Source organism: Folsomia candida, unplaced genomic scaffold (genome assembly GCF_002217175.1).
Source record: "Folsomia candida strain VU population unplaced genomic scaffold, ASM221717v1 Fcan01_Sc004, whole genome shotgun sequence".
In the NCBI taxonomy this organism is placed as follows: Eukaryota; Metazoa; Arthropoda; class Collembola; order Entomobryomorpha; family Isotomidae; genus Folsomia; species Folsomia candida.
Genome location: NW_019091196.1, coordinates 10823650 through 10846575, shown reverse-complemented (window position 1 = coordinate 10846575; position 22926 = coordinate 10823650). Strand labels below are relative to the sequence as shown.

General features: G+C 38.0%; 3 protein-coding genes and 1 long non-coding RNA gene across 5 annotated transcripts in view; 2 read left to right on the top strand and 2 right to left on the bottom strand.

The window, feature by feature from the left end:
- Positions 1 to 11: 11 nt before the first annotated feature.
- On the top strand, positions 12 to 5621 carry LOC110849402. Of its 2 annotated transcripts, none has more exons than XM_022096809.2 (13): positions 12 to 435; positions 542 to 667; positions 735 to 1013; positions 1092 to 1249; positions 1318 to 1401; positions 1482 to 1649; positions 1731 to 1992; positions 2082 to 2379; positions 2500 to 3095; positions 3170 to 3340; positions 3426 to 3725; positions 3814 to 5104; positions 5171 to 5621. In XM_022096809.2, exons 3-13 carry the CDS (start codon positions 786 to 788, stop codon positions 5191 to 5193), a joined length of 3579 nt encoding a protein of 1192 aa, XP_021952501.1. In that variant the 5' UTR covers positions 12 to 435; positions 542 to 667; positions 735 to 785; the 3' UTR covers positions 5194 to 5621. The 2 variants fall into 2 exon arrangements, with proteins under 2 accessions (XP_021952501.1, XP_035707426.1); XM_035851533.1 differs by having other exon boundaries at positions 511 to 667.
- The window catches only part of LOC110849137 (myotubularin-related protein DDB_G0290005), a 19781-nt gene continuing 2467 nt past the window's right edge, over positions 5613 to 22926 (bottom strand). The window contains exon 2 of the mRNA XM_022096512.2: positions 5613 to 7625. Coding sequence (XP_021952204.1) covers positions 5947 to 7625 — 1679 coding nt within the window. The 3' untranslated portion in view covers positions 5613 to 5946. The remainder of the gene's footprint in view (positions 7626 to 22926) is intronic.
- The window catches only part of LOC118435456, an 18787-nt gene continuing 14705 nt past the window's right edge, over positions 18845 to 22926 (top strand). The window contains exon 1 of the mRNA XM_035851545.1: positions 18845 to 19305. Within this exon, the coding sequence (XP_035707438.1) occupies positions 19218 to 19305 (88 nt within the window). The 5' untranslated portion in view covers positions 18845 to 19217. The remainder of the gene's footprint in view (positions 19306 to 22926) is intronic.
- Positions 20003 to 22926, bottom strand: part of LOC118435457 — a 4006-nt gene continuing 1082 nt past the window's right edge. The window contains exon 2 of the long non-coding RNA XR_004834762.1: positions 20003 to 22887. This is a non-coding gene — a long non-coding RNA (uncharacterized LOC118435457). The remainder of the gene's footprint in view (positions 22888 to 22926) is intronic.

Genomic DNA, 22926 nt, shown 5'->3' with positions numbered 1-22926 from the left:
GTGGAGGGGTGTTTGGTGGGTTGGTTGGTTGGTGAAGGATTTCATTATATTTTACACGATTCGTTCTCCTGTTACTTGCGAGAATTCGAGTCTCTAATACACAACTGACTGCATTGCGAGACAATAAAAAGACATTTATTTTGGAGTTGGTTTGGATGGTCAGGTTTTTGTGGCATGGCGATGTTGGATAGTTAAATTCGCTGGTTAAATTCCTATTCTGCGCCGGAAAAACAGTAATAAACTCTTGAATCTGGATAGTTCAAAATCCAAAACTTTTTCTAGACTAATGGTGGAATTTTTGGTAAAATCAACGGGTTAGTTATACGGTTAATACAAAGTTGCTTGCGAAGGGGAAAGCAGCTCTAATTTTATAGTTTCATTATCTTTCGATCCTCTTGGTTATCGGGTTATCGTCTGCCGTCATCATTAGTCATGGTAAGTTTGAGGATCTTTGTGCGATTACATTTGCATTCTCATTTCACAAGTTTATAGCTTGTAAAACTCTCTAAGAAACGTTGTAAAAATGCTGACTAATCATCAGAAACGGCTGGAATGACGAAGTTGACCAGCAACATTGACGACAGCTTGTTTTTCGGAGTAGACGCTTCGCTTATTTCATCTGGAAGTAAGTAATCGCCACCGCCATTAACTGAACTCTACACATCAGGTAAAAATTTCAGTAATTTTTAAGTCATCTTTGAACTTTTATTAACATGTTTTATCTATTGGGACAGGATAAGGGAAGTTTGAAATATTTTAAACCAAGCGCGAACAAAGCAGTTAAAATGGACATAGGAATGGAGTTGGATACTGCAACGAGCGACCTTAATACACCCACACCGTCTACTGTACCAGCAAGTAAAGACGACGATCCTCCTTCGCGACCTTCCCCCACCGCATCCCCTGAAGATAAGGTCAAGTGTGCCATTTGTTTGGGAGATTTGGTAAACCGGAGCTACAGTAATTCGTGTATTCATCAATTTTGTTTCGGCTGTCTTCTGGAATGGTCAAAGGTATGATTATTAGAATAATTAATTACAGCTCAGTTTACTAAAAACAGCATTAAATGTATTTCATTCTTTTGCATTCAGGTTAAACCTGAGTGTCCATTGTGTAAGAGTACGTTTAGAGTAATCTACCACAACATTCGAAGCAACGTCGACTTTGACGAATACGTAGTGCCCACTCCTCCAACTCCTATCCCATCTTTGTCAATTAGAGTTTCGTCAGGACGGTCGGATCGCTCTCCGTAAGTGAAGAATATAATGGCATAAAAATGGAATTCTCATTATAAATTGGCATGCGTTCTAACAATAGTGAACTACTCATCACGAGAGGAAATCATGAGTTTGAACTTCCTAATTATGGTGGCTTTCACTACAGGACTCCACCACTCTTCAGGTATATTTATATATATATATATTTGAATTGAATTACTTGGAATTTCAGATGTTAACGACGATTATTGTATCGATATTTAGGGATCCAAGGGTTTATAGATTGCAACTTGGTCAGTTCGGGAGCAGTCGAAATGATGCGATCGATGTATTGCTTCATGGGCATCACGGTCACTCTAGTCATTATCCTCCTCCACACCCAAGCTCCGCCAGTTCTGTGTTTCATGAAAATCCATTCAATGATGACCCTCCGTAAGTAATTTTGCTTATTATTATCATACAAATGCTTAGCTAATAATGTACATTTATTACCTTATTTATTACTACTATTAGAGAATTTTTTGGAGGCATTCTTGATTTGGCTGCTCGTGCGCCATACAACCACTCGACTCGCTTTAGCGGTTATCAAAGTAGACGCAGACGGTACGATCGGAACCAATGGGTTGCACCATTCAGCTCTACGCTTATGGTGGGTACCGTGTTTTTCCCATCCGTGGAATACTTTCAACAGCATCCGGGCGCGATAAGAAGAATTTCTACGTGGCTCCACCGAGAACTTACCGTTTTAATGAGTCTTGCTAGTTCAAGAACTCAGGTTGGTTAGAATATAAATACAATTAATTCTGACTAAAAGTTGTAAAGTTGAGTTGGTAGCTAATTTATAATTCGCTCTGTTAATTTCAGATGGCATACACTTATGATCTTGTGATATCTCTCCTACTCCGATATGATATACGATCCCAGGACTTTCGAGATTTGCTCAGACCTTACTTGGGAGCAAAAACGAAGCAGTTCCAACACGAATTTTATCATTACGTATTATCTGGGATGCGGATGGAAGAATTTGATAACGTTGCCCAATACCACTCGACAGGAGGTTCATCTTCAGCAGTCAGGCCTGGTGAAAATCCTCATAATGTGCAACCAGCCGTTGTTACAATTGACTCTGATGATGATACTCCAGAAATTGTCATTGATGATGGTATGCTAACCTCCGACCATTAAGCCAAACTATCTACTATGCGATTCACTCACCCTCCCATCACAAGACCACCGAGGCTTCTCTACTGCTGCTGCTATTTTACGTTATTTATTTTTGTAGATGATCCTGGTACCACAACTCAGAGCAGTAACCATCATCGGCCCCGTAGATCACCCGGCAGGACTCATTCTTCTTCCAGACGAAATGGTGGTTCAAGTCGAAGAGGTCATGAATCTAGACACCGTAGTAGTGGTGGTGGTGGTGACAATCATTCATCTTCGAGACCACTCAACTCTGGTGGAAGCTTCAACTTTCCTTCAATTGATATCTCATCATCAGAATCCACAGAACCATTTAATGCGTCAAGATTGGACATTGTTAATGCATTTAACGAAATTGATACGGAGGTTCAACGACTTCGTAATATTCAATCCTCCAATCGGTCGTCGAGAAGATCACCCAATGTGTCCCGTGATCCAGAAATGCCAATTTTGGAACCACAAGTAGATTTGAATAATTTGAGCAGTTCGGGAACTCCGAATGTATTTAGAAGAGCTCGCGACACAGAACCAACAACAACATCACGACATATGTGGGACTTTATTAATGATGTGGATATAAGTGATATACTTGATGAACGACCTGGGCGTAGATTCATGGATCTAGAACCTGATGGTTCTTCATATCCACGCATACCACATCATGAGACCGACATGGTGAGTTATTAATATTTTTAATTTCGGTTCAATTTCAAAATTACTTAGTTATTAAACATAATTTGTATTTCCAGCATAACTTGTTGGGATTTTCTGCTCCGAGAGAAAATCGTCCGCTAGGAAGCCCTGATTTTCCCATACTCCAAATTAGGGAGAATCGCGAGAGGAGACATCGGGAACAGCAGCAGCAGGGACAACATAATTTAGCTGAAAATGGGCATACCTCAACGTCGTCTACCTCAATGGTAACGGCACATATTTAAGCATTTCAGTCGTTTTCAACTATTTAATCTAATTGACAAAAAATTGAATAATTGTTAATTGTTTTAGGAACGCCCATCTTGCATTCACAGCAGCAACACTAATACCAACAATGGCTCTGTGCAAATACGAATTTACCCTACTGCAGTGGACCTGTCACCATTTGGACTTAATCTAAGCAACAATCGTAGTCGCTCTCCAGCCGGAGCCGCACGGCCACGCACTCCTGGACGACCTCCTTCACCAATGATGCCCGATGATGGCGAATGTGAATTTTTGGGGGTCCATCCCATTGTAAAAAAGCCACCATTGGCAGTTATTACACTTTCTTCGGAAGATGAAAATGAAGATGGAAATCATAATCAAACTGTGAGTATTTCTTTTATATATATTCAGAGTGTAGTTATAAACAATTCTTGGCTTCACGTTAATTAATTATATTAAATATGTTTGGCAGTCATTGCAGACTGATAATGTGATTGATGTTGATCCCATTCCGGGTACATCAACTAATCTGATGCCACTATCGGCTCTACCTTTTAAACGTCGATACGTTGCTCCACCTCCAGAATTGGATGCATTTCAAGCGGCTTTGTCTGCTTTGCCTACAGCCAACCTCGTAGAACGACACATGGACTCTATTCCTCCATTCCGACAAAGACATTCCAGTAAACATAAAAAGAAGGAACGTTATCGAAATCCTGCCTTTGAGTTGCATTCATCTCCTCCTCACAAATCTAAAAAACAATCATCTGAAATTGAGAGTTTAGAAAGTACTGGATGGTCACGAGCAGCAGCTTCTGCTAAGAAAAGGAAGCAGTCTGTTACCGCTTCAAAATCCTCTTTGACTGGAAAAAAGAAGACTGTTAATACTCGTTCTACTAAGGTTAAACCATGGCTTTTAGTAGAACCCTCCGCATCCTCATCTCCATCGATGAACTCCGGCACTGAATTAAAATTGGACTCGTCCGCTGATAGTGATAGTGACTTTGACGTCTTTGCATCAAGAATCAAAAGCAAGAAGCAAAAGTCCCCAAAGAAGAAGACTAAGAAGTCTAAGAAATCATCAAAGTGTAAAAGTAAAAAAGGATCGAAAAGAAGCAGCAGCCGTACAATGTCTTCCTCAATGTTGAAACCTGAAAAGCATGCAACTTCTTCCACTTTCACCAACAATCCTGCTCTTTCTGGTTCTAGTTCTAACAGGCTGAAATCTGTGGTAATGAAGGTGAACAAGGGAAAAAAGAGCAGTAAAATTAAGTTGACGCCCTCGCTTATATTTACGTCGTCTGAATCGTCCTCCAGTGACGAGAAAACGTGTCGTAGTGTGATGTTTGACGGTGGTATGGTTGCAAGTAGCAGTGGGTCATTGACAACAGCATCATCTTCCTCCGCTACTACCATCGTGGGTGGGACCTCAGGATCTAGTCAAAGCCAAGAGATTCAAACCCCATCTTCTGCATTAGACCTGTCATCAACAGGAACGAATTCAAATCACTTGAGCCCATTTCTCGGACCAATTTCAACCAGTATCATGAAGAGAAGAATTTTGTCTCGTCGTTGGGAATCGGATGATGATGACAACGACGAGCAAGAAGACAAAATACTGATTTCTGAGAACAATGACGAGGCTTCGGATTCTGGGTCCGTGGGAAGATTCAATGAACACCAAGACGACCCGGATAATAGTGATGATAGTGATTTTTCTATTGCTCACCACGGCTCCAGGAATCACAAACGGCTACGAATTGGTGAGAACTGAAAATAATATTTTATTCATGATTGTTATCTTATTATGCCATATTTGTAAATTTCAGATGGCGACGATGATGATTTTTGAGGAATGATCACAAAGCTGGCTACGGAGATGTCTTTATCTGACTGAAATGCAGCTGGCGAATCTTCTCGGAACAAGACTGTGTACACAGGTACATTCATTTAAAATAATATACTTCCTACTTATCCGATAGCGTTTACACCCATTTAAAATATTTGTGTTGCATTTACGAGATTTAAGTTTTCGGTTTATATTATATTTACTATATTTACTGAAATTAAAAGAGACATATGTGGTAAAATATAGACGTGAAGTAATAATATTTAACTGATAATTTAGTGACAATGAAAAATCAAAGTGTACATATTAATACGAAAGTGGTGTGAAAGATGTTAATAATATTAACGATCTTATTTTCGAACGGGCGTAATATTGTGATTTTATTTAAAGCATTTTAATCATGAAAAAGCACAATAAAGACGTTATGAATCAAAAATGTTTATTTTTTAGTTTCAGACATTTTGAAAAATTATGGTACGCTCTAAACACATCGATCGACATTACATTAATGTAATTAAAAATATTTAAAAGCTGACGACATTTGGTAAAATTAAATCTAAAAGTATTGTACATCACAGTTCCATTATCATTACATACATATAAAAAATTGAGCTATGAACTTACGAAATGAATGTAGGTATTGAAGGTTTGTGCATTTAGATAAAAAAAAGTCAAAATAACCTCCACAATTTTTGGAATCATTATCATAGTATTGGCTAACTGTTGAATTTTATGGTAATTTTTTACATGTCTCCTCTACCCTCTGTACTCATAGTCTTGGCTGGGATTGTATCGCGTTTTTCCTCGTCTCAAAATCTGGGCTCGAGGGTCCCCTGTGGTACGCTCTTCTTGCGTCGTGGGAACACTTCTGCTCGTTGCTGTGTTTTGTGCCTTTGCAGCATAATTTGAAAAAGTCTCTGCTGCTGCTGGGGTGGAATCCCGATTCCTCTTGCTGAAAGATCCTCCCCTCCGAGAAGATCCACTACTGGATGGAGTGAAACCTCTCGATGAGGTGGTGCTAGTGGGCGAATATGCATAGTTTTGTGCCACTGTTGGCGTGGATATTTGTCCTTTTAGGAATTTTGTAATCGTTCTCGTCTCAGTAAGAGTGACCGTGACTGGAGTATTTGCCGGGATGGGAGGACATTTCTCATACTTTTGATAATTTCCTGAATAGTCGCCATCCGAACTGGGCTCTAGTAAATACTCTCGAGCCAATCTTGGGTTCTCGTCATCTTCCTCTTCTTCATCCCCGTTCTGCTCCCCTCGCTTTAAACGTCTATTGTAATATCCATAGTCGTCGGAATATTGGACTGCGGCAGGGTCTTCCTCAATCGGAGAGTCATCCTCTTGGATGCTGGATCCATATTGACGATTGTAGAATTGTTCCTGTTGAACTTGAGGCTGTTGTTGGCCATATGCCGTCGACGTCTTCTTCTTACTTTTCTCTCGTGTTGTTGGAGCTTGGGTAGGATTATTTCCGTAATAGCTTCCATAGTAGTCGTACTCGTCTTGTCCTGTTGCTGCTGGAGATTGATATTGGCTACCATGTTGTCTTTGAGACTTGGACTTGGTCGTGATTTCGGCATCTTTTTGAGCATACTTTGTAGGCGACCTTTGAGGGGGCGGCGGAGATTCCGTGGTGGTCGTGGGTCTCGTCTTTCGTCTCTGCTTCTTATCCGCGGAATTCGTGAATGTAGTCGTACCTCTGCTGCTCGAGGTTTTTGAAGGTTTTGAGGGTGACACGAACTGATCCGTATCAACTGGGCTGCCTCTTTCACGAAGATAAATCTTCTTACTTGGGGCTCGCGTCTCTTCTTGGACATCGTTATGATATTGGGTGTCATCCTCGTAGGCGTCATACTCATTCTTGTTTGTGGCACCCGTGTTGTCTGCTACCACGATCTCTTCCTTCTTACTGCTCCCTCCTCCTCCTACGATGGCTGTCGGGACCACGACGGACACGTCATCCCCGGCCACTGGAGAAGCCTTAATTTGCGGTACGACAAGCGTTGGTGTGACGGTGGAAGTGATGGTTTTAATCTCGGACGTGGTTACATCGAATGTTTTCGTCCGGGTGATTGTCGTGCTGAAGGGTTTGTTGCCAAAAAGTAGGGGCACCGTGACAAGCGCAGTTGTGGTCATTTTCGTCGTAAATGTGGAAGTTGTGAGGTACGTGGTGAGCGATGGGTACACCAAGTTTTGATTGATGGCTGCGAGGGGATTCAAAAAGTTTCCGGGACCAGTTCCACCTACCAAACCCCCTCCGATTTGTTGGCCGAGTGGCGACAAGTTGTTCAGGTTCAGATTAGAACCGGCTAATCCTTGAAGATTGGAGGTGGCCAGGGCAAGAAGCGGGTTAGCATTTACTTGGCGTTGCTGTTGTAGAGCTTGGTAGAGAAGAAGATTGGTCAACTGACAGGAGGCGAGGAGACCTGTAAATCAGAAAAAAAATTCGTATTCAAAATTTTATTAGCTTAATTAATATGACACAACTAATTCAAGTTTTGATTTGGGGGTGAGCGGTGATTCATGAAATTCATTTGCCGCTGTTCTGTTGTAACGAAATTCATTATTAATTGTTATCCTCGTTAAAATTGGGCAATTTTTCCGTTAATCAACAAACATTCTATTCCCAGTACATATATATTTCGTCAAATACTTTACGCTTGAACTCAGCCAGTTAAGTCCTAATGAAAATTAAAAGCTTAAGCCGAACGTTATATCATGCAATACAATAACTACATGCTTGCTTTACATAGCAATATGTACGGAATTAAAAAATAATTAGTACAAGTAAGTCAGTCATCCCAGGCAAATATAAAAAGCATTAAAATCAAGCCAAGGAAAAGTAAAAGTGTACAACTGTTTACAAGTAATTAACACGTTCTACATTTTATTAAAACCTAATATTAAATTAATAAGCATGCCGTTACCCTAAAGAATTATCGTTACAACTATTTCGTTGGATGGGTGGACTCGATAAAAGTTAGGCAAAACAGAATTCAAAAGACTTTTCCATCAAACTTTAATTCATTCAATTCATGAAAGTTGTGATAAAAAATAATTAGCGTTCCTCAATTCACATTTTAATCAATTCCTCTCAAACTAGTAAAGTTCCGCTACTGCATGGTTGGGATTTCTATCAAGTAGATATGCAAAGTGGTATGAGAGCATCTGTGTACACGGGTTGACAAACTATTCATTACTCGATGAAAAGTTAATGAGCCGAAAATTAGTAATTGATCTCCTGATGTTAATCGTTCTGCATCAATTATACGTAACTCCTCAGTTGTATCATATTTATGTAAAATGTGATGGGGAAATGCTCATGCATCGAGGTGGTTGCATGGGCAGTCAACAAGAAATTCAACAGATTTCCTCATGCAGTTTCGCTGATTTTTAAACATTTGGGAAATGTGCAATGTGCAGGAAATGCAGCTACTCGTGAGTCATTATCGAATGCAGAATTTTGTAATTTTTTACAATTTTCCAGCTTTTCTAGAGAAATGTATGTAACTTTTTGATTGTGGTAAATATTTTACAATTAGAAATGCAAATATCACCCTGAATGAGCAGTGTTTAAATATCTACTTTACTTATTCATAATAAGTATTTCCTAAAAAATTGTTGCGCTTTTGGTGTGCAATAACGCAATGAAAAGCACTCATAAAAACTGCGGTGGCTGCGGTACATTGTCAAGAAATGTCAATAATATAGTGACGGCAACCACTTTGAATTTGAAATTCAGCGACCCTTTCGATTTCTTAAGAGCATGCATGATGCATTGCGAAAATTGTGATATCTGTACGTTCAACTTCTTTTGTTAGCCGTCCGACTCAATTACTTTGCTTGTTCAGCCTCTGCTACCTTTAATTTCGGCATCTGTAAATGTATAATACCTGCAGATCAGTTTTTATTTATTCTTGGTAGAACTTTTTGACGCGATGCTATGCGATGCTCTACTTCCAACTTTGGCGATAAACCATTTTTTTGACACAAGAAGCTTGTAATTCTAATCAATGCACTATTCATTCGCTCTCGGATGGAATCAAATAGTTTAATTTGGTATAAAATTGTCATGTACTAGAATTTGGTAACGACAGAAAAATGCACATGCACGGATTAAGTAATGCATGCAGGATAAAGTAAAAGTTTAATTTTTACGTGTCCTTTGCGGAGAACATGAAAAAATGCAGATAATCAAGATTTCGATCTACAGCACGCACATTAATGACGGACGTGTGTGTTTTAAATATCTTAAATGGGAACAATCAACCAATAAGAAATAAATTGGTTGGTTTGAGAAGATTTTCTTGTATGTATGTAGGACAAAGAGTTTGACTATGGGCTTAAATTGCATATTATGCAAACGACAAATTGCTACTGTATTTTTTAAATTTTAAATGCTGGTGGTAACACGAGTCAAAAATCGATTAAAGTTATGAAACTTGTGTACAATTTTAAAAAGGTAATTTTATCCATTAGTTAAGACTGACCGCATGTCTTTTGACGAAATTTATTAATGCGTGCCCATTATTTATCGTCCTAATACCACTACAACATGGTCAAGATGATGATAAATTGAAGGAAAGTTAATGAAATAATGACACAAATAAATAACGCAAGCATCAGCGGGGTTTCATAACTTATGAATTAGTAACACATTAAAGATAATCCTTTGTTATTTATGTTTTTTAAAAGAAGCTAAAATACGAAATGTTACACGGCTGATGATGATGATGACGGAATTTTATCATCTTGTGAAAAGGGGATGAAAATGACATCAACAAAAGAAAATGAGAACAATAGAGCTTTGCAGTCCAGAACACCCAATGCCGAGACGTGTAAATTTGTGATTGTCACATTTAGGTTGCTGGTAGCACTTTTGGTCATTAAATTGTCGTCACTTATTCAGTCAACATACATACAACAACTGTCTACTAAATGGATATCCTTTTCGTGTTGCAAGGTGAAACTTTGGAACGGAAATGAATTGCTTATTTATATTTATATGTGCATATCGCCAACTTCAGGGGCAGACTGTTGCATTGACGAATTGAGTGCATTTTGCAAGATATTATTACAATATGCTATTTTTAAGGAGGGTGATTAATACTTTGATGGAGTAATTGATTGGATTGAGAGTAAATAGTATACGTAATCCAAAGTTGTGCATACATGTGTGTAAATTAACTATGGATATACAGTTCAATATCACAAGTGCAGGCGACAAGGCTAACAAATTGTCACTTGGTCAAGTACACAATGATATCATATTCATTCTAAGAAACTGATCCGTAGCATTGATTTTAGTGCCTGCATAGTACGCAGTGCATTTCGTGATCAAAAGTTGTTCCAATACCGTCCAATAATATTAGGTGTGGTCATCTGCATGTAAAACTGAGACGAAATGAAATGTGAGGATGGATAACCATGTTTCATGCAAATTTATACAATATTTCTCCACTTGGAGGAAGTCTTCACAAAAATCGTCCCACCACCAGTCAAACTAGTTGTGCATCAATCTTCTCCTTGGTTAAATTATCTTCTTGTAAATAAAATAGATACAAATTTTGTCCGCACTACAAGAATAAATACTTCATTGTCACAAGCACAAGAAAGTCAAAAGTGTCATAAAATCAATCTTGCTTCGATCCTTAAATTATAACTAACACTTGGCATTGTATCGCGTCTAACGAGCTATCTAAAATCCAATCCAACGCCCATGCACACTATCTTCCAGTTGAATGGTCAGTAGTGGTGATTGGAATAGTACATAATATGCGATGAATTTCCTCTAACCTATACCATTAATACTCCTACTAGGCCATCGCCATATTAAAAACCTAACAGGAGAACCCTGTATGCCAAATGCATCAAACTAATTTTATTGCATGCTGACGATAACCCTCCTCCCTTTTTATTACTACCTGATCGCTCCTGTGTGCTGTGTTTGACATTTGACCATTTAAGAACGTATATACCCTTATTATTCGCTATAGCTAAGGTAGTATTCCCAGACAACTTATGTAGTTCATGTGTACGCATGGGTACAAATAATTAGCTGGGAGCGATCTGCAGGAAAATTGAGATTCGATTCAATCATCTTTTCAATGTCAACCAGACCTGTAACAAGCCAATCCTACGAACGACCTGTTACTCACTCGAGTAAATTAGTTTGTAGGGCTGGGCTGGATTTGGCTTTAATATGGATAATGAGACCAAGAGCATGAATTTGCTGCGGGATAAAATTATTAGCTCATTTCATGAATTTGACATGATATTCAATGCACCGCACCGTTTACTTTTGACACTTGTAGTAGTTTTAGTAGATTCTGATACAACTGGATCTGGGTTATCGATGTGATGCATCAGCGAATAAATCAGTTATCGACGACATTATCTTTGTAAAACGATGCTAATCTCAACTATAAATCTTTTATGGCAAATATTTAATTGAATCTTCACGCTCACTCGCGTTTTTTCGACAGGTGCTCTTAAACTTGTATTTTATTGTGTATCTGTACAGGCTAGACGTTTATAATTCGAAAATAAAAAGAATCTGATACAGAGACGAACGCTTTATTTGCTGATTTGTTATAAAACTTTCTTTTGTGTAATTTCTATAAAAAAATGTTCTTAAAGGACTAAAAAATGAGGATCATCCCTGTCAGTGGATCAATTGTTGCATGATTTTCATTCTTAATCTGGATTCGATTATCTCAATATAAGTTTAAGCAGCGTGAATATAATGGAATGACGAGTCGTGAATAAATAGTTTAGATTGTTACGTGAAATGACCTTAAATTATTAAGTCATTCATGAATTGAGATGGATAGATGTGCAGATTTATTACTTTGAAACGGTCTACGCCCTTCCACAAAAACAAAAAAAAACATTACGTTCGCTTTGCATTGTTTATAAAGATGTATGCGTTTTACATAACGAAATATGGAAAGGATATGCGTAAGTGTAAGTAAATAATATGTATCATTTTAGTCGGCTTTTTGTTTATGAAGTCTAAATAAGTGAGTAATAAGAATGGGTGGCATGAACATAATTTCACATTTATACCACTTTTGACCATCGGCTATTAGTTGTAATGCTACATTATTACTGGAAGAGGAAGGTGGATATTTTATTTGGCAACTTTCATCTCGGTGGTCAATCCGTGGACGTGACCGGCCAATCCAGTAAACTGGTCTCAATAATTGCAAGGCAGTGAAAATATGATTTGATTAATCTGTAATTTTGCAAATTGTTCAACTCTATTTGGTAATAATCTCTTGTCAACGTATAATTATTTTTTATGTCTTTTAAGCCAGCCATTAATTCCAGGAGGCTTCCTGGTAAAATTTATGTATGTACGGGCTAATTTTTTGCTGTAAAAGGCTGTAAACCATTTTGTTATACATTTATTTAATCAATGCAACATGCCTTCCAAGAATAATTTAATTATAATTGGTCTAAAAAAGGGTGCAGTTTCATATCGAAAAAATAAGTGATCGATCGAGAACATTAAATACTTGCATACTTAAAAAAAGTAGACATAATTAGCCCAAGTTTTCATAACTAATTAACACAGTGCAGAAAACAATGCAGTGTAATAACCAGCACTTTACTCGAGTTGACGAAATGAATAGAAACTACGAAATTATTTCAATTAAACAAGCGGCTTCTTTCATACTAAAGTGATGACGAGTTAATCAATAATCAATTAAAATTGGAGCTTGAAACTTCACCAGAGTGCAAATATGGTTGATTTCAGATTAAAATTTAATAACGTTGTAATTATCTAAATACATTTCGATAATTTCTCAAATTTCTTCCTGATGTACGTGGGTGTTTTATTATTGATTTTCAAAAGGTATGTTCCGAACTGTTTCTGACCAAAATTTTGATGAAATAAGAAACTTCAAATACATCTAGGAAGTCGTGAATTTTTTTAGCTCAATCGGTTAAAAGAGACACTCGCAATAAATCATCCAAATTTACCTCGAAAGTATGCAAAAATTTACGACTTGATTCCATTATTTTCCCTAAATCGTTTCCCCCTGATGTTTTTCTTTAAGTTTCGAAACGAATAATAATAACCAAGGGTCAAGTCTGGATTGTGCAGTAGGTGGTTTATGACGGCGAAGCAATTTTCGTCTGCAGCAGCCCTCACAAAAAGCCAGGTATGTGGTGGCGCATTGGCGTTCAAAAAATGCAACAACTCTATTTTTTGACCCCACATTTCTTTTCAACCGCAGCACGCAGCTCCTTCGGAGTTCCTGCATACGCGGCCTCATTTATCGTAGTATTTCTAGCAATAAATTTGATAAGGAGGGGTCCTTTGGTATTCTTGAAACTGGTCATCCTCAATTTTTTGGCAGATTTTTGCACTTTTGTTTTCGTGGGGGGTGGAGACCCCCGTGCTTCCATTACACGAATCATTGTTTGGTCTCTGGGTCATAATAGTAAACCCGAGTATCATATTCAACTACTATAATATGATGCAGGTTCCAGTTTTCATTTAAAAGCTCAAAAGTTGCATTGCAAAAGTCAACTCGATCTTGTTTTTGAGATGCCGAAAGCAATTTTGATACTCAACGAAAGGAAGCCATTTTCATACCTAAGTCTTCAGTTAAAATGGAACAAATTGTTGGTTTTGGAACACCCATCTCATCTGCTAAATAGGACGGTTTCAATCGTGGATCTCTCATAATTGGGTCTTCAAGTTTCTGGTGTTTTTCTGCGGTGGAAACCGATTTTGGGTATCCTGACGACTTTTTTGTCTGGGACGTCTTTTCGCCATCATTTGAAATTATTGACCCAATTGAATTTGTGTTTTGTGTTGGGCAGTTTTCATCGTAAATTTTAAGCATTCGATCATAAATCTGCGACACGTATTGCCCCTCCAGCATTAAAAATTAAATCACACTACGATATTTAATTCGCAAATCTGAGAGTTTTTCTGTCGAGGTAAAGTTTGCTGATTTATTGCCAGTGATAATGTTAACCTAAAGATCTGAAAAAAATCACAGGATCCTAAATGTATCTGAAGTTTGTTATTTCATCAAAATGCTGGTCAGAAACAATGCGGAACATACGTTTTGAAAATCAATAATAAAACACCTACGTACATAAAAATACTTGTAAATATTTTGATCTTCCAAGTTCCAATTGTGGTAAAATGCGTAAAATTGATGTCGACGAACTAGATTAGGATTATATTTGACTCACACCTCATTTCTATCTCATAAATCAAACTGGTCTGATAGATGTGTGTCCTTAACCGGAAAATTCCTTACAATTAGAAGGAATTTAAATTGTAAGTTTATTGTATTGAATTGGGAATGCAAATTTACAATTTGTTACAATTTACACTTGACATTTACATTTTAAACTTGTAAATTGTGACTTACAATTGTACCAAAGGATAAAAATACATATGCTCCCATGTTTGACTCACTTTTTGGTCGTAATATACATTCAAAATATCATCGTTACACATGTATACAGCTAGAATTTGAGGGTGGGGTGGTCGCTGACCGGCCATAAACTCGATAAATAGGTGATTTTTATTCCTAATAAATTAGCTTGATTAGCAATAGTACTCAATAAACTGCATATGTACACTTCAAACTAAATCTCGTCCCTCCATACGAACGCCGCTCCCTTATTTACATCCACATAATGTTACAATTAGAAAGGCGATTGAACCATTTAATTCAATTCTATGCAATTTATTCTTGTCCATTCGCTAATGCAGACAGACTTCGTATGCATCCATGCATCCACTGTATTGATTACATTATGACAACTAATTTATTACAATGCGAACAAATAATTTGTTTTAAAGATCAGAATTCTAACCATAAATAAATAGGGGGATAGCCGCCGCAGTCTTATATAATAATCACACATTGACTGACTGACTTGACACCGCAGGGCCTCTCCCTTTCGTTATCACATTGTCTCTGCAAATACGTATCTACTTAAGTGCAAATCGAAAATTGTACTTTATTTTTTGTACCATGTCACATAATCCTTGCCTTTAATTCTCATACTCGTGACAGAATATCTAATATCAATCCTATTGTTGTTATCATGCTCATTGTTAATTTCACATCATGCATTGCAATACGATATCCCTCAAGAGTTGTGGATTAGCATTGTTACGACGAGTGTGTGAACTACTTGGATGTATGACAGATACTAATTTGAAACAATGTAATTAAAAGACGAGGTGTCATTTTAGTAGATAAAAGTTAAATATGTACTTAACAAACTTTCCATTTTAGTGATGTTAATGAAGTTCAAAAATACTTGAGACTTGATAAAAATTGCATTCTGCTGACATTGCCCATTTGTTTTTATTATCAAGATTGCTTTGAGTTGCATAAGAAATTCTCAAGGGGATAGTGTCACCAGAATAGAAAATAGATGATCTCCTTTGCGCTTTTGACTTCTTCACGTTGATAATAAATTCATTAGGGAAACAAGATCACATATTTAATAGGCAGACTCCTGCAGATTAGTGCAACCATAAAAAATCAATAATAAACGAATAAATAAATCCCAGGGTGCATAAACTTTTTTGTTGTCCGTGGTTTCTCCTAAGGGGGTGATGCCAGGATGAAAATTTTTATTCAAAAATTAAAAGTTGGGGAATTGCATGCACTTTTGCCATGGAAACCACCCAAATTCAAAGCAAAATTGCATGCAATTCCCCAACTTTTAATTTTTGAATAAAAATTTTCATCCTGGCATCACCCCCTTAGGAGAAACCACGGACAACAAAAAAGTTTATGCACCCTGAATAAATCCTTTTCAATGTTAACTTTTTTATGGGTTATCTAACTAATTATTCCGCTCCTCAGTGGACATGTATTTTTCAATCGAGTTATATTGGCGCACGTGTTAACAAACCAGAAGAAGAAGTAAAACGTGCCAATTAATAAGAAAGAGGATGAATGGGATGTACCATGAACGAGCGGTGTTAAAAAATACTTGTTTTGTAGCGATTGTAGTGGAAATATGTATAAATAGTTGGGTTTGCATTTATATACGAAAAAGTGTGTCATAACATGGCATTTATTCATAAATACGTACAATTTTGAATAGAAAAGGTTTCAAAGTCCCACTATTCTCGTGCTGAATTAAAAATATCATACGCTCAATTATGTATTTATGTATTTATAATATTATCGCACAAGGCATGACACACTGAAACCAATTAGCCTGGATTTGCATGAGTGACAAATGGATCACTTACATACATATTGTGAATACCGCACAGCTAGAAAAATAGCTAAAGGTACATAGATACATAAATTTCATCGTCCTTAAACTCAACCACCACCACATTCACTTTCAGTCTTTGTATAAAATGCAACATTTAAGTTAGCTAAAAACAGAAAACCTACTGAATTAATCAGTTCAAGACTAATGCTGCATCCATTCTCATCCATCATTGGCCACGTTAAACGTGTGTACATGGGAGGACGTACAGTACACCTATTTAGTATGTGGTAGTACCTGATACTAATAATATTTCGACTCAAGTCGCAACTATTTATCTGCACTTACTTATCGTCGAAATGGAATTCCGACCCCAGGGTAGTAATAATAATATGCGATAAAGTGGTCACCATATTTCATACCAATTGTATGTTAATTTTATGAGCATGCACTTGTCATGCACTTTTAGAAAATGCATCCAACGTATTGTACTGCTCTTAACCTTTATGGCATGACAATTTTTATGGCTCGTCTTCAATCTACTAGCCCTCTTAACATATTTTATGTAATGAGTAATTATCTGCGACTCCCTCCTCGTGCCCCAGTTTCTTTAAATAAATAAAGTCCTGAATTGAAGAGAAAAGTCAATAATTCCTCCCCTACGTATCAACGCATGCATGGTTTGTTTAGAAAAAGGCATGAACTCATGACAAAGGAGTGATTTAAACGAGGGTAGTTAAGATTGCGTAAAATATGCATCGTGCATCTGTCCACACGATGCATGCATATCTCGATGCACTTGAATTATTCATGCAACAATCGAATCTTTTATTCAATAGTAAAAATGTAGTAAATTATGTATCATAGATAAGTAAAATGTTTTTAGGTGCGAAACAATATGAGCATTTATGGAGAGACTGGATTATTTATTATGGAAGTGATTTCGCAATCGCACTTTCATGACGATCGTTCCGCTCCTGAGTTATGAATTGAGTTTGTCAGTGAACAATCAACTTTTACTAAAAGTATAGCAGATAGTATTGAGATGTTCCATTTTTGATTAAAGTGAAGAGGAATAGTCCTTAATTCCAAAGGATGTCGTGTTTGTGGCTATAATTAAGTGTCAAACACAAGAGGGGATCCACTCGATATATGTGAATGATGTTCTTCTTTCATTAAAAAAAATGCACATGCAGGAGACGTTCAAACTGTCAAGCAGCATCTTCGTTTATTAGAATGAATCTAGTCGCAGACGGGTCAAGGCGGCCGCACACATGACCAACTCCAACTGCATTATGGAAATAATTACTTATGAACTACTGATCATGCATAGTTTTGGGTGGCCTATTGCATATATTTATGATAAGATTTTCATATATTTTTTATAGAATATAGAGCCACGAAAATTATATAACTGCATAATCCAGCCAGAAGAAGTTATCTAATATGTTTTGCTAGTTTGCCACCTTTAACCTATGTACGTCAGTCGTGAGCAATTATCAATAAAATTAATTCAAATGGTGTTGTTCCTTCTTATGCAAGTGCTCACTTCCCATTAATACGTTTGGGTTTGCTTCCTTCTCGTACTGAAATAGTTGCATGTAATTATTGCAACCCTTTCTCACATGTATGTATTAAAATAAGCCTTGGCTATTAGAATTTTGATGGTGTACTCAGATAAAAAGAGGGTGAATAATATGAAACCTTGATTTAAATTGTGGTTGATGACCATGTTTTTAAATATTGGTTGGTTTCTGGTCTTCTATAAGATTTGAGGCATCTTCCTTACGCGAGGAAAGATTGCTATGCTTTGTGTACTCTTTATTGCAATTAGGAATTGTCGGTTTTGAATCACAAAAGGTTTTTTTTTGTATCAATACGCTGAACTAGATACACATAAATAGATTTGAAGTGTTCATTATTGTCCTTCTCAAGCATTTGTTGACCTTCTTTGAGATAATTTTAATGAGCACGTCCACATTTTGATCACGAGCAAGTTTTGAAATAGGAAAATCACAACCTCGAAAAATTGCACATGCGTAAAAAAGTCATGCATAATGACAACAATCTCGATTCTCTGGAATGGGAATAGCATTGCAATTATCGTTTAGAATACACTTGAATTTGGACCAGTAAAAACCTTTACAACAATTATCGTATACTAATTTGGTTAACCCAATAACAAGCAAAAAAACAAATAAAATGCAACAAAGTAGTGACAACCTTCACACGTCATCTTTTTACGACGATCGGTTTTCTTTCTTAACTAGTCCATGAAAAAAATTGTACTTCAACTGATTAGGAATTGAATATTGAATCAAGTGCGGCTTAAAGACGGCAGGAGATTAATAATCAATTCTTCAAGTAGAATGCAGTAACGATGAAGAACAATTATAAGGAGAGAATCAGTCAGTATGCATTTAATTGGGGTTAAATAAACTACTTCGTTGCAAGTAAGGTGAATCAGGACACGCAATCCCATAATAGAATAGGGAGCGTTACAAATTGGTGCTACGAAACCCTTAGTAATAAAAAGTGCAATAATAAACTTGGAAATCCTTCGCGATAAAAAGTGCGAAGGGCAAAAACAGTGAGTTTGTGAACAGTTTTGAGTCGTTGGCAGTGGAAAGTGTGTTTTACGTATTAAATTACATATTACTCCACTTCCTGGATGGTACAACCTCATCCGACATCATGGGAATGCTGACTCAACTCTTCGGCTTCGTCGACATGACCGGGCTGACCAACCTCAAGGGAAACGTGACCTCAGAGGCAACAGCGCCCCTCGTAGCGTCATCATGGTGGTATGGGGGATTTCTCTTCATGATGGAAGTATTTGGAATCGCTGCGGTCCTCCTCTTGCTCGGTGTCCTGGTGAACAGTCTGGTAACAAAGTATTTTTTGCCTCACTTACCTTGTTGGATGATTCCACGTTTTGAATCTGTGAATGCGGATCGTCGTCGTAAAAAAGTAGGTAACCAGTTAAACGTTCTGAATAGGGATATCGAGATCATTTTTGCCGCCCAGAACAAAAATCATGATCAATTTGTAAGAATTAGACGCATTTTTGATTCGTTAACCTCTGAAATTGCTCAAATTTTCATTCTAACGAGTAATCATCAAAATTCCCAACTTGGTGAGCAAACCGATGCATTGTGGCGTCGGGTGAATAGCCTAGAAGTTAGGGTCAAGCAACTTTTGTTGGAATTCGATATTCGTTGTGAGAATAGGCACGAAGCAGTAGGACAATTGGTATCGGAACAGGCAGCTTTGCATAATTCTTCCTCTCCTGATCCTATCCTTACCGGCCTTACTGGTTATGACTACCCGTACCCTCAACAGTCAAATATACCCTTCCAGGAATATGTAGATGAGAAGATTAGGCACCTCGGTGAACAAATAGGAAGGTACAGGAACCATTTAGCATCCTGCATAAAAAGCAATTATGCTATTGTGGAAAAGGAAATGGGAAACTTCCAGAACCACATGAAGTCATCATTTGAAGACGAGGTCACTTGGATTCATGAACAATTGACGAGGATGCAAACTACCATAGATAAGCAAGACCAAACTATTCAAGCTCAGTCCAGCATCATCAATGAGTTCATCCATGCAAATTCAAGGGTTCAAACTCCTTCCAAGGAGATGATACCCACGCTACCAAATCAAGATGACCCCTCATCCTGCGTTGAACTTCGTGGCGTCCCTCCACCACCACAATTCTTGTCTTGTCCTCCACCACCGCAATTCTTGTCGCATTCTCCTCCACAGGTCAATAACCCTCCAAATGAGAATAAAGAAGATGCCGTTCCAGCGTGGTGCATTTCTCGCACCAGAATCATGGATGGCAAAGAGGAAGAAATCCCTACAAATCCTACCGATGCAATCATGCAAACTCGTTCTTCTTCGTCAGGACCTGTACTATTTCATTCCGTAGGCAATATTCCTCCACCAAAATTTAACCCGAACATTGATTCAGCTGAAAATTTCATCATGGAATTAGAGAATCATATGGAACGGAAGCGCTTTCTCCGGAAAGATTGGATCCTATCACTGCCTGCCGTCTTCAATCAAGACCCCAATCAATCATTGTGGTGGCAACGCACCAAACTTTTCGCTCGTACATGGGACGATTTTAAAAAACATTTCATCACCATGTATGCATCGGATTCTGATCTTCATGCTGCACTAGAGAAGTTACTTTTACGTCGGCAGAATGACAACGAACCGTTCCAGAAGTTCGCCTTCGAGATGGATCTCCAGTACCTGAAAGTGTACCGGATGACAACCAACAACAAAGAAGCAGAGATTGTCACCTTCATTGCAGAAAGAGCTTTACCGTACTTGAAGCAAATCTCCTCGCGAGTCGTGCTGCAACGGTTGTGGACCTCATTAACTATGCGTCAAAAATTGAGCGTCCTATACAAGAGAAGTCCCACAACAAGTACAAATCCTGGCAAAAAGGTGAGAAGAAAGTGGAATCTCATCAAACAAATTCTGCTAATTCTGGAAGGAAGTCCCCACCACCTTCAAATAGACAACAACAACAACAACAACAACCACAACAGCAGCGACAACAAGGTCGACCGAAAGTGTGTACATATTGTCCCCATTTAAGCAACCATACCACCCAGAATTGTCGTCGTCGTCAACAGCCTCAAGTGAATTGTGGTCAAGGGAGTGATCAACACTCTCAGCGTCAACAATCGTCACAAGATGCGACGGGAAACGGGAGGAGGGAGTAACCATCCACGGATTTGTGGTTACTCATCCTCTAATTCAAGACCCCAACCGACTAATTCCTATCCTTCCTATTACTTTTCCCTCCTGTAAATTAAATGCCTTAGCGGATACTGGTTCTACGATTTCAATTGTAACTTTAAAATCGCTTAGGAAAGTATTAGGGAAATGATTTTCTGTAAATAAATGGGTAGAAGGACCAGTTATCATGCTAGATCGTACTGAGTCTCTTCCTACTGGTATGGTTACCTTAAAATTTAATTTAAATGATCGTCAATACACTCACACTTTCGCTGTCATGAATAGCTCGAATGAAATGCTCTTGGGTATGGACTTTCTTCATAATTGTGGGTTAGTGTTGGACATAGGGTCACTGGAATGGGGTTTTTCAGACTCCTTTCCAAGTCAAAAGTCCCCACTCACAGTTAGTAAAGTTCACGTATCCAATTGCAATTTACAATTAGTGAGCGAATTCGAATCCGACCAACTGAAGGAGCTTATCAAAAAGTTTCCCGACGTAGTCGATGCCCCACTAGGGAGAATAAAAGGTGTCAAACACACAATAAAAATGATGGAGGAGCATCCAAAGAGACAGCGTCCGTATCCCACGGCACCCCACAAACACGCAGAGATCAACCGGCAAGTTGACGAAATGCTAAAGTTGGGGGTGATCCGTCCATCAGATTCCCCATACGCAAGTCCTGTTCTTTTGAAAGAGAAAACGGATGGGACTTGGCGATTTTGTGTTGATTTGAGACACATCAATAGATATACCGATAATGACAGTTTTCCCATTCCTCGCGTTCATGACCTTCTCCGTAAGTTGGCCAACGCAAAGTATATCAGTACAATGGATGCAGAGAAAGGGTACTGGCAGATCCCTATGGATCGTAAGAGCCGTAAGTACACCTCATTCTGTACCCAAAGGGGCCTTTTTGAGTTTAACATGATGTGCTTCGGACTCAAGAATGCTGCGGCGTCCTATCAGAGGATGATGAACGAGCTTCTTGCTGGTCTCGATGAATTTGTGTTAATTTATCAAGATGATGTCCTCGTATTTAGTGAAAACTTTAGTGATCACAAAAGGCATCTCGAGACTGTCTTAGAACGGTTTCGAAAAGCTGGCCTGACACTTAAAAAATCAAAATGCCATTTTGGGAAGAATCGCGCAACCTTCCTAGGTCACATTGTGTCCTCCAAAAGCATAGAAATAGACCCTGAAAAGGTCAGGGCCATTCAAAATTTTGAATTCCCATCAACAAGAAAACTTTTAAAGACTTTTCTTGGGATGATCCAATGGTATCATGGATTTATTGACCATATGGCCATTTTAGCGGAACCACTTTATAAGTTGACCTCAAACAAAAGTGCTTATCATGAAACACCCGCCGCAAAACGTTACAGCATTGCCACAATTTGCCTCTTTAATCGAGTTAATTAAGGTGTTTTCCTACAACGAGTAAAAGAAACAATGCATATAAACTTCCGGTGCCATATCCGAATCATAAATAAAGAAAATAATTCCAATGTCACAAAAAAGAAAAATTTGTGCCAAGCTCATATATTTTTCATAACAATTAAGCTGAACCTGCGATACGCATCAAAGCAAGAAGTTGCTTCCCATAAATGCGAATAATGAAAAAATTGACAGGATGGATTTCACCACGTATTTACTTCTCATCCGGCGATGTCTCAATAAAAAAGGTCGGAAAGTGTCTTAATTTTGGGCTTAATGATGAATTAAAAAAGAATTAGGATTCATTCACG

Excerpts from the sequence above, each read along its gene's own strand:
- LOC110849402 (XM_022096809.2), top strand. The coding sequence starts at position 786 with ATGGACATAGGAATGGAGTTGGATACTGCAACGAGCGACCTTAATACA. Across the intron at positions 1,402-1,481 it reads AGGACTCCACCACTCTTCAG|GGATCCAAGGGTTTATAGAT; the intron begins GTATATTTATAT and ends ATCGATATTTAG. Across the intron at positions 3,341-3,425 it reads CAACGTCGTCTACCTCAATG|GAACGCCCATCTTGCATTCA; the intron begins GTAACGGCACAT and ends TAATTGTTTTAG.